General features: G+C 42.5%; 1 protein-coding gene across 2 annotated transcripts in view; it reads right to left on the reverse strand.

Moving 5' to 3' along the window:
- LOC149317879 (DIS3-like exonuclease 2) overlaps positions 1-16,654 on the reverse strand; it is a 343,644-nt gene that overhangs the window by 135,599 nt on the left and 191,391 nt on the right. For both annotated transcript variants that reach the window (XM_089508605.1, XM_089508604.1), the window contains exon 11: positions 15,174-15,253. In XM_089508605.1, the coding sequence (XP_089364731.1) occupies positions 15,174-15,253 (80 nt within the window). The remainder of the gene's footprint in view (positions 1-15,173; positions 15,254-16,654) is intronic.

Genomic DNA, 16,654 nt, shown 5'->3' on the forward strand with positions numbered 1-16,654 from the left:
CTCTGCGGAGAAATTGGAGCGTCTGAGTCCGGAATTTCACCTTTGGATTCAGAAGAGTGGTCCAGGTTAACGATTTGGAGGCCGTCACCAGGGATGGAAAGATGACTTGAGAGAATGACCCTCGGTTTCAACAGAACCAGTACCAACGCTGGAGGTACTATTGGCGTCGGAGTTGCAGTTGGCCTGGGCTCAGGCGAAGGAACGGTAGTTGGCCTTGAATCCGGTGGGGGAACAGAGACCGTGCTCAGGGGCCCCTTATGGCTAACCTTGAGGGCAGGCGAAACTGAGCAAGCCCGCTTGGAACCCCGGTCGGGGCAAGAAGATTTAGAGGGCTTATGCTTGCTTCTTTTTGGTGGTTTTGGAGGATTTATCCCCTCCCTCTCCAGAGTCCACCGAAGTGGACGGTTGGGTTAGGACCTCTCCCAAGGTGGTGATTGAGGGCTGGCGAAACTTGTCATATAAGGCAGCCTTTAAAGTCTGGTCCTGGTTTTTGAGGGCCTGAGTGGACATGGCCCTGCAGTGAGAACAAGCGCCTGGAATATGGGTCTTCCCCAAGCAGAGCACACACTTGTTGTGGCCATCGGCCATGGGGATTTTAACCCCACAATTGGCACACCTCTTAAAGGAGGCCATCAAGAGTCACACTATACTGAGTCGTCGAGCTTTGAAACAGAGTCTGACAGAATGGTCAGTCATAGCAATGGTCAAGAGTCCAGAGATTCCAATCTTTTTGAAAGTAGAAGTGAAACGCTAGCAAAGTTCCTCGAGCTGCTTTGCGCCAGACTTTCTCACACTGACATGGGTGCTGTACGGGTTTTAAAAAGAGTTTTTAAATTTTATATTTGAACATGTAATGTTTTTTAACTTTTTAAAACTGTTTAACTGTTTTTTAACCAATGGAATTTTTAATGCTTTGTATTGGACTGTTCTAAATTTTACTAGGGACCTTGAGTTCCTGCACTGGGAGGAAGACGAAATTAAAGTAAATATAATAATAATAATAATAATAATAATAATAATAATAATAATAATAATAATATGCAGTCCACAGGCCACATTTTTGCAGTCCACAGGCCACAGATGAGAGGGCAGCTTTAGATCCTGTTATTCCCACCTCCCCCAAATGTCCCATTTATTGTTGTTCCCTGCCTCAATCTGCAGAGTGGTGGGCAAGATCATCATCATCATCATCATCATCATCATCATCATCATCATCATCATCATCATCATCATCATCTAATAGTAGTAGTACTATTGGTAGCAGCAGTAGTATTTAAATATCTTCCGATTGTTTTTAGCTTACTTTATTTGCCTAACTGAGCCCAGGGACTCAAAGGAGAGCCAAGCAAGGATTGGAAATAGCCCCAGGGGATGGATTTACAGAGCAGAATCAGTAGATGCAGGAAGGGCTGAGCATCCTTTCCCTCCTGAATGCTCTCAACAAAAATATTCCATCCTCTGCATTCACTTCATCTTGCTGAATGTGAAGTTCGAAGATACATTTTTGCCCAAGTTATATGTACCTCTACACTGAGGGGAAAATTTATCACAAGGGTGATACGGATAAGAACGTTATGACCAGCCAAAATGGATTAGAAAAAAGATCCATCTAATCCCGAATCTGGAAAAATTCTTTTTTGGACTACAGCTACCACAATCATCCAGCAAGGTGTGTATATGCTCTCTCTCTCTCTCTCTCTCTCTCTCTCTCTCTCTCTCTCTCTCTCTCTCTCTCTCTCACACACACACACACACACACACACACACACACACAATGTGTAAGCAAATGTGCTTTCTCCCATACATGAGAAAGTGGAAAACTGTCCAGCAGCAGAAGAAAGAGGAACTGCGCTTCATGCTTTCAAAAGACAAAATTTTCTAAGTTTTCCATGAGGCACAGGAAGCATTTGCAGCAGGTGTCGAATTGCAAGGAGGAAGCATCAACTCTGTCTATGCATTACCAAACTAAAAACCCTACAAGTTTATGTACATCCTTTGTCTGCAGCAGTTAATAAATCAGATATCCAGACTTCTAAAATCCCATTATGAAGTGGATAATCTGCCCATTGCAAAACAAGAAGTGCACAGTTGCTCCAAGGTTCGTGTGCCAGTACCTTAAGCCTGAAAAATATTTCGCACATGGGACAGATCTGGCATGGATTTTACATGGGTTACTTTGGATAAACTGCATGCTCCCACGTAATCTGATAGGATGATGTAAGCATCGGTTTCTACACAGGGTTGAGCAAGTAACATCCTAGCAGAAAAGGAATCACAGAATCATAGAGGTGGAAGAGACCACAAGCTCCATCCAGTCCAACCCCAATCTGGAGGAAGACACAATTGAAAAATAGATTAACAGTGGAGCTAAGTTACAGACTTGGTCTCAGTCACTCAGAGTTGGACAAGTCACAGTGGACTCAGAAGAAGGAAGAGTCAAGATAGGAGAAAGCAACATCAACCATCTAAGATATGGTTATCTTACCATACTACTAGCGGAAAACATCATAAACTTGGAATAATTACTAAGAAAGGTCAAGGAAGAGGGCGCAAAGGCAGGTTTATGGCTGAACATACAGAAAACAAAAATAATGACCACAGAAGACCTAGTTAACGAGAAAATTAAAATAGTTAAAGATTTCCCATACCTTGGCTCAAACATTGATAAAAATGGAGATTGTAGTCAAGAAATCAGAAGACTCAGAATAGGAAGGGCAGCCATGAGAGAGCGAGAGAAGCTCCTAAAGAGTAAAGATATACAACTGAACACTAAATTTGGAATCATCCAAACCATTATATTTCCCATCACCAGGTATGGATATGAGAGCTGGACAATTAAGAAAGCCAACAGAAAGAAACTCGATGTGATGCTGATAAAGAGTGATGAGGATACAGTGAATGGCCAAAAAGACAAACAAATGGGTCCTTGAACACATTAAACTCTCCTAGGAAGCCAAGATGATTAAATTAAGGCTGTCATACTTTAGATACATCATGAGAATGCTAGGAAAGACAGAGGATAGTAGAAAGAGAGGAAGATTGCACTCCAGATGGATGGACTATATATTCATGGGCCTGAATATATAGGACCTGAGCAGAGCAGTGGAGGGCAAGGGGTCTTGGAGATGTCTCATCCACATGGTTGACAGGTGTCGGGCCGACTTGAGGGCACTTAATAAGCCCCAGATGGGATCAAGGACATACAGCTTCATGGAAAGAAAATCGTCCAACCAGGTTAAAATGCAGTAGTGCTAACCAGCTCATTCTTTCTGAGAGAGCCATTTCATACACGTAGGACATGAGCTCCTTTATCATCTGCTTCTGTAGTTTAAACCAAACATTTTTTGGATACTATCAGTAACGGTTCTTCTTCCCAATTTGAAAATATAAAAGTGCCACTGTACTCTTTCCCTCACATTACCCTGTGCTCCAATAACCGATATAGAGAAGCGTACTGCCCCAAAGAGATATAAGAGGTGAGCCTCAAGTGATAACACAGCTCTCAAAGCCCAGTATCAAACCCTGCTGAAATACTGGCCTCCATTGAAAAGCAAACTTTAAAGGTGCCAGGGACAAAACCTAGAGCCCTTTTCATGCTGCATGTGTGCTATGTCACTGAACTATGAGCTCTTCATGATGACTAAACTGCAGGATTTGAGAACATGAGCTAGTGTCACTTTGCAGCTCAAGGTGATTGAGATGCTTTTAGACTCTGGAAGTCCCTTCCTCAGGAGGTTAGCCTCCTTATTGCCCTTTCATTGACAGGTGATGGCCTTTTTATACCAGCAGGCTTTGGGGGGAGTGGTTTAAAAAAACAAAACAAGAAAAGGGCCTTCTTAGTGTGCTGTACTGCTGTATTTGTATCCTTTGGGTTTTTGATCAATGATTTTAATTCACTAAACTATTTAATACTATTTTAATTATAATCTTAATAAAATGGTGAAGGGTCTAGAAACCATGTCCTATGAGGAACGCCTTAGGGAGCTGGGGATATTTAGCCTGGAGAAAAGAAGGTTAAGAGGTACTATGATAGCCCTGTTTAAATACTTGAAGGAATGTCATATTGAGGAGGGAGCAAGCTTGTTTTCTGCTGCTCCAGAGAATAGGACCCAGAGTCTCAATGGATGCAAGCTACAGGAACAGAGATTCCACCTAAACATTAGGAGGAACATCCTGATAGTAAGGGCTGTTCAACAGTGGAACACACTCCCTTAATGGAGATTGGTGAAGTCTCCTTCCTTGGAGGTCTTTAAACAGAGGCTGGCTGGCCATCTATTGGATATGCTTTGATTGAGACTTCCTGCATGGCAGAATGGGGTTGGACTGGATGGTCCTTGGGGTCTCTTCCAACGCTATGATTCTATGCTTCTAGCAACATACATTTTAACTTTTTAAAATTGGTAAGCTGCCTTGAGTCTCAACATCTGGGAAAAGACAGGGTAGAAATACACAGTGGGCCCTTGGTATCTGCTCAGGTTTGGTTCCAGCACCTCCCATAGATACCAAAATCTGTGGATGCTCAAGCCTCATTAAATACAGTAGCATAGTAAAATGGTATTCCTTATAGCAAATGGCAAAATCAAGGTTTACATTTTGGTATACGTATATTTTTCAAGCTATGGATGGTTGAATTCATGGATAAAGAGTCTGTGGATACAGAGGGCCAACTCTAAGGAATAAATAAGGGCAGAATAGTAGTCTAATAGTTTGGATAATTATTAGTCTGCAGTGAATGAACGAGCCCATGAATGAGACCCAAGTATCTTTTCATATATGATTTCTCTCCAACTCATCCTGAGCCCTGTGTTTCAACCAAGTTATCAATATGAACTGTGGCACCCTGTCCAGTCCTTTTAACTGCCTTTAATCTCATCCATGTGGGCTAGACATGGTAACTGTTACATGGATTTGTAATTGCTTGACTGGCAGAACCTAAAGGGTGCTCAACAATGGCTCCTTTCATCCTGGAGAGAAGTGACAAGTGGGGTCCCACAGGGCTCTGTCTTGCGCCCAGTGCTATTCAACATCTTTATCAATGACCTGGATGACAGAATTGGGAGCATACTTATCAAATTTGCAGATGACACCAAATTAGGAGGAGTGGCTAATATTCCAGAGGACAGGGTCAAATTTAAAATGACCTGAATAGATTAGAAAGCTGTGCCAAAGCTAACAAAATAAATTTCAACACGGAGAAATGTAAGGTATTGCACTTAGGGTGGAAAAATGAAATGCCCAGTTATAGGATGAGGGACACCTGGCTAATGAAACTACGTGTGAAAGGGATCTAGGAGTCCATGTAGACCACAAGTTAAACATGAGTCAACAGTGTGATGCGGCAGCTAAAAAGGCCAATGCAATTTTAGGATGCATCAATAAAAGTATAGTGTCTAGATCAAGGGAAGTCACAGTGCCACTCTATTCTGCTTTGGTCAAGCCCCACCTGGAATATTGTGTCCAGTTCTTTCACCACAGTTCAAAAAGGACATTGAGAAACTGGAGCGTGTCTAAAGGAGGGCGACTAAAATGGTGAAAGGTCTGGAAACCATGCCCTATGAGGAACGACCAGGGGGTTGGACTGGATGGCCCTTGCGGTCTCTTCCAACTGATTCTATGATTCATGTTCTTGCACTAGAGCAGAGGCTGGTCTTTCTGCCCCTATGTTACCTCCCATCTCCCCACTGCATCCAGTGTCTACCACCTGTTCCATACCAGAGTCTCCTCAGATCACACAGTGCCTCTCTCCAATTTGCTCTTGGTCTGACCTCAGACCTTTTCCCCAATACAAGGCAGCAAAGCTCAGAACGAAAACCTCCCACACAGGCAAGCAGTTCAGAAAGCTATGGCCAAGAGGCAATGGAGCTTCTGTGAAGATCAGATTTCTCGCCCTTGTCTCTCTTGCACACACAAACACACAGACACACAGAGAAAGAGAGCTTCTTGCTAATGGATGGAACTTAACAAGAAGAGAACTTTCTGAACTTGGCTGATGTGACAGGCCCCCACTCAGCACCAAGGCTCTCAGCCAAAGAGATGAAGGGAGAAAAGACAATTTCTGGCAAATCACATCACAAGCTGTTTTTATTACTATTCCATGTTCCACTCAAGAGGGCTAATTCTACCAGGAAATTAATACTAATTGAATTTACTGAGATGGGAAATGGCACCCAACAGCCTTCACAAATTAGAATCATTCTGGGTGTAAAGGATGTTAATCTTTTCCTGGAAGGAAGGGCCTTGAGGTCAGAAGGGTGTAAGCAAACCCTTCATTGGCATCTCTGCATTGAACACCACTGATCTCATATATGTTGCATGCTCTTTTGTCTTCATAGGTTTTGCAAGACCAAAGGACCAGATGTAAAGCAGGTACTTTGCTCAATTAACATTCCAAGACAAAAGTCAAGCTTGGGGGGGGGGGGGTACTTTTTAGAACAACAGCTAACAGAAACCCCTGGCCCTTGCCCTCTGAGAGTTGTAGTCCAAAGAGGTACCTTTTGAGAGCTCTGGGCAAGAGGGTGGCAAGAATTGTATCGTTAACTACCTTTTTGAACCCCCAAAACTTTGGTTATATCAAGATCTTTTTTGGCATTATCCAAAAAAACAGCCACATCAAATCCCTTCTTCAAATGGGGAAAGTGGGGTTTGTATCTTCTTATTTAGTTTAGAAGAGAACAGCGTTTTCTGCAAACAAAACAGAGGCTATAACAGGAACAATATCAATACTTCTGATATATCTGTCTCAAGTCTCATCTAGTCCAGCATCCTCTTCCCACAATGGCTAACCAGGTGCCTCCTTAGAAGCCCAACAGGCAAAGCTGTTCCACACTGCCTCTAAACCCACAGATACCATAAAGCTGTCCCAATGAATAGCCATTGATAGTATGTATTTCCCTCATTATTTTAAAAGCATATCTAGGGTGGGTTACAGACCGCCGAAAAGTGGCAGTCTGCTGCCGCCACCGGTTGCTGCGTCCGGGAACCGCAGCAGCCAAACAGCACGGTTCCCGGATGCAGCAAAGAAGGAGCGCGAAAATCACGCTCCTTCCTGGCCCCCGGATGTGACGCCGCGAGGCGCTACTCACGCACTCGCGGCATCATATCTGGGGCGCGACGTGTGGACACAGAGCGTCCGCTACGTCAAGATGGCGGTGGCTGTGTGGAACAGCCTCTGCCATTTCGTTCGGTCTCAGTCCGTGCTAGGGCACACGCCCCTTTCTAACCCTAGCACGGACTGAGTCTGTCCTAGGGTGCCCGTCTGTAACGGGCCTAAGATAGCAACCAGCACTAGTTCCTGTGGCAGCAAATTCCATAACCAAATTATGGGTTGTCTAATCAGTCTGCAGCACAGATTCTAATCACATATGAAGAGAGAAATCCTAGGGATGCAAGCGAGGTTCAGGAAAGGAAGAGGTACAAGAGAGCACATAGGAAAGATATGATAACTAATGGAGCGCACTAAGAAATTCCAGAGGATAACCAGCATGTGCTTTATAGACTATAGTAAAGCATTTGACCACACAGATCATGAAAAACAATTGAATAGTCTTAAAGAAATGAGAGTACCACTACATTTGATAGTCTGGATGAGAAATCTGTACTTAGGAGAAGAGGCTACTGTTAGAAAGGAATTTGTACAAACAGAATGGTTCCCAATAGGCAAAGGGGTAAAGTAAAGATGTATTCTATCACCCTATTTGTTCAACCTATGCAAAAAAATAGCACACGAAGAGCAGGTTTAGACTTAGAGGGAGGAAGAGTGAAGGTAGGAGGAAAGAAAATCAACAATCTAATATAAGCAGACAACACCATATTACTAGCAGAAAACATTACAGAATTTTAACAATTACTAAGAAAGTTAAAGAAAAAAGTGCAAAAGCAGGCTTACTGCCAAACATAAAGAAAACAAAAATAATGGCCACAGAGGACTTACATAAATTCAACCTAGATATCGAGGAAATCAAAACAGTTAAAGATTTCCCATACCTTGGATCAAACATTGATCAAAACAGAGGCTGCAGTGAAGAAATCAGAAGGTATGGGAAAGGCAGCTATGAAGGAACTAGATAAGAACCTAAAGTGTAAAGATATACAGCTGAACACTAAACTTAGGATTGTCCAAGCCTTTGTATTCCCCATCACCATCTATGGGTGTGAGAACTAGACAGTAAAGAAAGTGGACAGAAAGAAAATCAACTCATTTGAGATGTGGCACTAGAGAAGAGTGCTGAGAAGCCTGTGGACACCCAAAATGACAGCTAGTTAGTATTATGGTGTTGTCTGCATATCCTAGATCAGTGATGTCCAAACTCTGGCCCTCCAAGTGTTTTGGACTTCAGCTCCCAGCATCCCAGATCATTGCCCAAGGTGGCTGAGGCTTCTGGGAGCTGAAGTCCAAAACACCTGGAGGGCCAGAGTTTGGACATCACTGTCTTAGATGGTTGATATTCCTTCTTCCTATTTTCACTCCTCCTTCTTCTGTGTCCAAACTTGCTTTCCATATACAGTGGGCCCTTGGTATCTGCTGGCGTTTGGTTCCAGGACCCCCGCCCCCCCATGGTAACAAAATTCGTGGATGCTCAGGTCCCATTAAATACAATGGTATAGCAAAATGGTGTTCCTTATATAAAATGGAAAATCAAGGTTTGCTATTTAAAATTTCTACTTTTTTTTAATATTTTCGAGCTGCGGATGCTTAAATCTGTGGATAAAAAAAAATCTGTGGATAAGGAGGGCCAACTGTAATATATTCTGCATATAAGTTGATCAGGTGAGGTGATAAGATACAGCCTTGTCTGACCCCTTTGCCAACTGGGAAACATTCTGTTTCTCCATGTTCTGTTCTGACAGTAGATTCTTGTCCTACATACAGATTTCTCATCAAGACTATCAAATTGGTATTCCCATGTTTTTAAGGCCGTTCCATAGCCTTTCATGATCTATGCAGTCAAAGACCTTGCTATAGTCTATAAATACATGCTGATTTTCTTTTGGTATTCCCTGGTGCACTCCATGGACCTTCACATGTTTGCAGTGTAGTTCCTAATGACTCTTCCTCTCTTGAACCCTGCTTGGACCTCTAGGATTTCTCTCTCCATGTATGGTTGGAGACCATGTTGCAGAAATTTGAGCATAATTCTGCTTGTGTGGGAAATCAATGCTATGGCCCTATAGTTGCTGAAGTCTTTTGTGTCTCCTTTCTTGTGGACGGGGATGTAAATTGATCTCTTCCAATCCACTGGCTACCAGAACAAAAAATATTTAGGGTCTTGTACCTCAAACTTGGGATTCTTGTCTTTCATTACTACTTTGTGCTGGTTTAGCAGCCTTCCTCTGTCTAAATAGCCTACATATATATATATATATATATATATATATATATATATATATATACACACACACATACATACACACACACACACACACACACACACACACACACACACACACAGTGTTTTTTTCCTAAACTCCCACTCCTATTGACTTTCTGTGTTTTTTCCTAAGCTCCCACTCCTATTGACTTTCCAGTCAATGTTGGTCAGAGTTGAGAGCAGACCTGGGGGCAGATTGTGCACTGGTCTCTCATAGCTTAAAAGCTTCTTGTGCAGCAACAGCGTAGGTAGATGGCTCCGTCAATCAAATTAACCTTGCAGCCTGCAGTTTTGCTCAGATATGTCTTGATCAAGTTTTGACAAATTGAAAGTGAAATGTAGAAATAACTGGACAGTATGCATTTTAAATTAATCATGTCAGAAATATCCAGCAGCCACAGCCTCACAAAGCAGCAAGCATAATTCAGGAGGGTATATCAAGCTGCCTGACAAATTCCTACCTACGTAGATGCGGGAACTTGTTTTTGATCTTCATAATGTCCTGTCACCACTCTTCTCCTAGTGATAAAACACAGGCCAGTCTCCAGAACAAGGTGCCACTGAGCTGGCCATTGATTTCAGCATCATATCCCAAGCTGAAAAATCCAAACACAACTAGTGATGTATTCATGAGTCCTCCCCACCCTACAGGTTCAATTTCATTCGCATCATGGCTGCATCCTGTTCTGACATCAATTATAATTTATATTCCTTTGGCAACGGAATCATACACTGCATCCATTTCAGTCCACTTTACAAAATCATAGAATTCAGAGATGTCTTTACTCCAGTAATTGTGCTGCATGTTAACATTCCTTCTTTACATTAATCTGCCCATCAATATAGATCAGGGGTAGTGATTATGAGGTCCTTTAGATGTCATTAGATTTCAATTCCCAGAAGACCTAGCCAACACAATGAATAGTGAGGGATACAAGGACATACAATTCAACAACATTTGGAGGACCACATGGTTCCCACCTCTGGGGGCTAATTGTATGGAGAGGTACAAGGTTGCACAGACATTTTTCGTGTAAGTCTCAGCTTTCACTGCTTCATTTTATTCTCTCCTGAACCCAACCAACTTTTTCCTATCATATATTTTGTTTTTTGGATCAATCTTTCTTAATTGTCACCCAACTCTTCTCTTCAAAACAGGTAACTTCTTCCTGAATAGTTACTCTAAGTCACATCACTAAACTTTAACTAGAAGACTGAAAACAAATGCTGTGCTTCATAAAGAGTTAAATGTGACTCATTTTGTATGTTGTGAAGCCCATATGTAAGAAATAACTTCATCTGATTTTTTAGTCCAGGTTGTTCTAGTCACTGTATGGTGTTTTCTTTGAAACTCATCTGTTTACCTCTGATTTCTAGTACACTGTGCCTTCATCTCATAGATTTTGTTCCATATTTATTTGATGTGATTTAAATGAATCTTTAAAATAATTATACCCATGAACATCTTCAGATTATCCCTAGTTACACCCTATAGGCCACTGGGGCCAACAGAAAACTTCATGTTTAAAATGCAAAGGGATCTTGTATTACCTTTGAGTCTAGTTGAGCAGAAAACATTATAGTATAAGTTTTCGTAGTCTTGGCCCACTTCCTGAGATGCATGGAGTGAACTGATGATGCCCAGGTCCTTCTATCTGAGGAAGTAAACCAAGGCCTGTTACAGACTGCCAAAATAAAGCTGCTTCGGGTCTCTTTGGAAGTATGCTATTTAAATGATGCATGGATCCTAAGAATCCAGAAGCTGCACCAAAGCTGCACTCAGGTGCTTAGGAATGGAGTGTGGCTTTGGTGCGACCTCTGGACTCTTAGGACCCATGCATCATTTAAATAGCATACCTCCAAAGAGACCCGAAGCAGCTTTATTTTGGCAGTCTGTAACAGGCCATTATCTCCAAAAGTTGATGCTACAACTTCTTCTACACAGTTAGTCTCAAAGGTACTACAAGATCCCTTTGCATACTGATATTCCAGTCTTAAATGGTTATGTCTCTGAATTCTACCCTCATGATCAAAAATAAGCTGTACTATGCACTACTGGGCAGGCACAAATAGACCTTAATTGTGACTCCAAATTATGATAAACCAAGAGCAATCTTCTGTAAGCTACTCAAAAACTCCACTTTGTTTAAGCTCCTTCTCTACTGACACTATCCAAATGAATGTTTTGCAAGTGATCCATAGGACAAAATGTTTTCGTGTTATCTCCATCTTTGTTCCTTCCCAGGGTTCCAATTAATCTGGAACAGGGCCCTTTTAAGCTTTCCTTCCTCCTGAAGCACTATTATACAGAGCATAAAGGGAAGATTTTTCAATTCAGCGTATTAATCCCCCAGTTCTAACCCTCCCTCCAGCCCTGCATAAAGTTCACAGGGGAGAGGACATACATACAGACCTCCAGGCCCATTTCCCCATTGTACTCCCCATCAATGCCCACCCACCAAAATAGGTTTCTCCAAATTAGAGTTACTGCTTCTGGAAACCTCCTTATTTCACTCTCCAAAAATAATCTATAAAGTGGATTTTATAAGACCAGAAGTGCTCTCCCAGATACTTCTGACATTGTTTTGGGCAAAGCTGGTGTGGCCCATACCTGGATTCCTTGGGACAGGAAACTGGCCCCCAGAGCTCCCCTATTCCTATTTTAGAGTTTGTGGCAAGCTGTTCCATCGCCTCTTCTTTATTCACCCCCTGCGTTTCTCCTTCAACTACCATTCCAGCATCTAATACATCAAAGAAGTTTACAGATCCCCATCAAACTCACACACACTTTTACAATTTTACATTCTGCTGCTTAAGTAGGAAGCCCCCAGACATGAGGTACATGTTATTTGGAATGGCTTCCTCTCATTTCCAAGCTGACACCTGAGGTTCTTACTACTGTATATGAAATTAGAAAGAAACTATGTGCATCATATCTTATGCTTGGCTTGATTTCTGTTGCAAACATCAACCACTTGGGAAGACCAGGACAGCCCAGGTCTGAGCATCCAAGGTCTCCTCTGGACAGCATCATTGCCTCAGCCCTTCCATGAACGTTTTGTTCAAAGAAAGCTCTCCTCCCACTTACTCTGTAGCTGTGCCATCTTGACTAAAGTAAAGGTCAAGTACCTTCATTAAGGATTCGTAACAATGCAGAGGTGGCGGGACAAAATGATGGGTTCCCATTTTAGTTTATTACCAAAAGAGTCACCATTTACCTCATTTCAAGAAGTTCCCATCACAGGAAAGTGACTCAGCCCCCAGTGGAAAAGAGGAGGAGAGATTTTCCAGCTTCTTTGCTGAGATTCTAGCATAGGTATCTGGAATTTAGCCTGCAGCACATACATTTGCATAGGACTCTGTCGCATATAAAGTGAGAGACCATAGGGCCATCTAGCTCAACACTGTCTCTATTGATTAGCAGCAGCAGCTCCCCAGGGACTAAGGCAGGAGGCCTTTCCTAGCCCCACATGGAGATCATAGAATCATAGAACCCTAGATCTGGAAGGAATCGGAAGAGTCATCCAGTCCAACCCGATTCTGCCATGAAGGAAAACACGATCAAAGCACTCCCAAAAGATGGCCATCCAACCTCTGTTTAAAAACCTCCCAAGAAGGAGACTCCACCACCTTCCAAGGCAGTTTATTCCACTGTAAAACATCTCTTACCATCAGGAAATTTTTCCTAATGGTTAGATGGAATCTGTTTTCCTGTAGTTTGAATCCATTGCTCTGTGTCCTCATCTCTGGAACAGCAGAAAACAAGCTTGCTCCCTCCTCAATATGACACCTCTTCAAATATTTAAACAGAGCTATCATGTCCCCTCTTAACTTTCTCTTCTCCAAGCTAAATGTACCCAGCTCCCTAAGCCACTCCTCACAGGGCAAGGGTTCCAGACCTTTCACTATTTTGATCACACTCCTCTGGATACCCTTCCAGCTTGTCCACATCCTTCTTGAATTAAGGTGCCCAGAACTAGACACAGGATTCAAGATGCTGGGTACTGAGCCTGGGATCTTTGGCATGCCAAGCATTTGTTGTACAGCTGAGCTGTGACCCTTTACTCAGCTATAAGGAGCTATTTATTATTATTATTATTATTATTATTATTATTTATACAGCACTGTAGATTTGCACAGCGCTGTACATAAAAACAACAAATATAAAAGAGTAAACCTGCCTATGGCGTACAATCTAAGAAATGATAGGATAATACAAATAAAACACATAGCAATACAGGAAATGGTTCAATAAAACAGGCAACAAAAAGAACATTAGATAGCAAGTGACAATCACGCAATGTCTGGGAACAATTCTCTGAACAGGATGGTCTTCAACTCCATTTTGAAGCTGGTTAAAGCAGTGATGGCCCTTGTGTCTCGCGGGGGAAGAAGGTTCCAGGAGTGAGGGGCAGCGAGTGAAAAGGGGCGAATCCGAGATGGGGCAGAGGAAACCCTGGGCTGGGACAGCAGACTTTGACTACCAGAACGGAGGGCCCTAGTGGGAAGGTGAGGAGAAAGAAGGTCTGATAAGTAAGGAGGGGCCAGTCCATGGAGGGCTTTAAACGTCGACAGCAGGAGCTTGTACTGAATGCGGAAACGGAGGGGGAGCCAGTGAAGGGATGCCAACACAGGAGAGATGTGGTCAGAGCGGTGGGCGGATGTGATAATGCGTGCAGCTGAATGCTGGACAGAAATTAGAGGACGGAGGTGAGAAAGAGGAAGCCCAGCCAGGAGGATGTTACAGTAATCAAGTCGTGAGATCACTAGGGCATGGACCAGGATCTTGGCAGTAGAGGAGGAGAGATAAGGTCGGATTTTGGCAATATTGTATAAGAAGAATCTAGAAGCCTTGGCTGTGGTCTGGATCTGAGGGATACACGACAGAGAAGAGTCAAAGATAAAACCAAGACTGTGGGCTTGCTGGACTGGTTGAATAGAAATGTTGTCCACAGAGACAGAAAAGGAGTGTTGAAGGGTGGACTTAGAAGGAAAGACAAGAAGCTCCGTCTTGGACATGTTGAGCTTCAAACGCCGATGGCGCATCCACTGCGAGACAGCTGTGAAACAAGATGAAACTTGCTGTTCAAGCCTTGGAGAAAGGTCAGGGGTGGAAAGATACAACTGGGTGTCATCGGCGTACAGATGGTAGGATAAACCAAAAGAGCTAATGAGTTTACCTAAGGACAGTGTGTAGAGAGAAAACAGAACTATGGTAGAAAACAATGAATGTATACATGTATGAATCCTCTTTGGCAGCTTATTAGTCAGTGCAGCTTGGATTATGTGCAGCATTCCAAAAATAACTGGATTACAACTCTCATCAGCCCTTGCTAGAATGGACTATGGTGAAGGATTTTCGGGAGGTGTGGTTCAACTACATCAGTGGTTCCCAACCGGTGGGTCGGGACCCCTTTGGGGTTTGAATGACCCTTTTATGGGGGTCGCCTAAGACCACTGGAAAACACCTATTTAATTACAGTTATGAAGTAGCAATGAAAATAATTTCATGGGTTTGGGTCACTACAACATGAGGAACTGTATTAAGGCGTCGCGGCATTAGGAAGGTTGGGAAACACTGAACTACATCAAAAGAGCCACACACCTCCCAGCTCTGCTACCTGAGCCCCACTCACAAGAGTTGCTAGAGAATGAACGTGGGATTTCCGGCAGCAGATTAGCACCCCACTCAAAGTATTGATTTCCTTGATAATTACAGATTTCAAGACAGTATGGCAATAGCTATTTTTTTAAAAAAAAATCCATACACTGAGTTGTTAAAATGACTTTGGAAACACATCATACCATCTGGAAGTAGCTTGCAAGACAAAGCGTCATCAAGGTCCTTGGCTGTTGATGGGTCAATGGTGAAGATGCACTCTTCCCTATCAAAAAGGAGGAGAAAAAAGGAAAACTTAGCCACTCAACATGCTAAAATCAAACAAACACAACAAAAGAAATACAAACAAATGTGAGTTTTTAAAAATCCAGATGTCTTATCATCCCCAACCAGTTCAAAACATGCTGCAAAATGCAACAGTTTTGCAACTTCCAATCTTCCATATGTCCCCAAAGGGGAAAAGTGGGTAAACTTAGAAATTCTTATATATGCTTTTTTCTTTGGCAACTCCAGGGTTGGGCATCTGTGGGGGCAGTTTTTGTTTCTGCAACACCACCATACCAGAAATGACATGTCATTACTTCCAGCTGCCATTCCCCCCCCCCCCCTTTTAGCTAATTTGGGCCATTTTTGAAATATGGTGTTTGGGTTTCTATGGGGTGAGATAAACTGCCATGTTTACATACAGTTTTGGCATGTTTTAGGATATTTTCAGAAACCCCTCCCCCCCAAAAAAAAATCACCAAAAATTTACGGTATCCTGAGTGTGGCCTGCATATTCCACACATACACATGGCCTAACTAGTGAAGGGACAAAACTATGATCCAGGCATCTTGCATCTGCAATGAATTTGCTAGAAACCCTTGGGCAGCCTACTTTTCCCCAGCCCTCAATTTGCAATATAGAGTGAAAATATAAGACTCCTGGGCAGAGCTGCTGTGATTATTACAAAATAATTTCTAAAAAAAAAAAATCCAAAGGGAGGGAATAGTCCTTATGTTACTCTGATGCAACAAAAGAAACAAAAAATCTTGCAGTACCTTAAAGATTCACACATTTTATCTTGACATACGATTTCATGGGCTGCAGCCCACTTCATCAGATGTCTATGTGTAAGAGCACTGAAAACCCAAAGGCAGCATATCAATAGTACAGTGGGCCCTCCACATTTGCTGGAGTTAGGAGCACAAGATCCCCATGAAAGTGGAAAACCCACAAATAAAAAGCCACTATGTTATTAAACTGAGAGAACACCTCTCTAGGAATCTCTAGATCCTCCAACACAACTCTAAGTCAACACCTGCCAGAGGTGGACTATAGAATCAAACTGGAAGACCTACGCCTAAAGGTGTGCTTTCTCTAATAATATCTAAGTCCTCCATCGCAACTCGATGGTCAATGTCCAGCAGATTTGCACTGGAGGACCTAGAGATTCCTAGAGAGAACATGAATCAAATCTGCAAATAATCAAAGCCATAAAAGTCAAAGCTGCAAATATAGAGGGCTGACTGAAGTTCATTAATACAGTTGATCTGAAAGGGGCTGATTTTACTGTGTTTGTATGTGCTTTTAATCCTGTAGTTTGTTTTAAATTCTAAACGGCCTTGGATCAAATGATTTTGCGCGCGCGCACTCACACACATATAGAGGGAGAGACTTTCCCTG

Source organism: Sceloporus occidentalis, unplaced genomic scaffold (genome assembly GCF_023333645.1).
Source record: "Sceloporus occidentalis isolate IW3139 unplaced genomic scaffold, rSceOcc1.0.p SCAF_2, whole genome shotgun sequence".
Taxonomy (NCBI): Eukaryota; Metazoa; Chordata; class Lepidosauria; order Squamata; family Phrynosomatidae; genus Sceloporus; species Sceloporus occidentalis.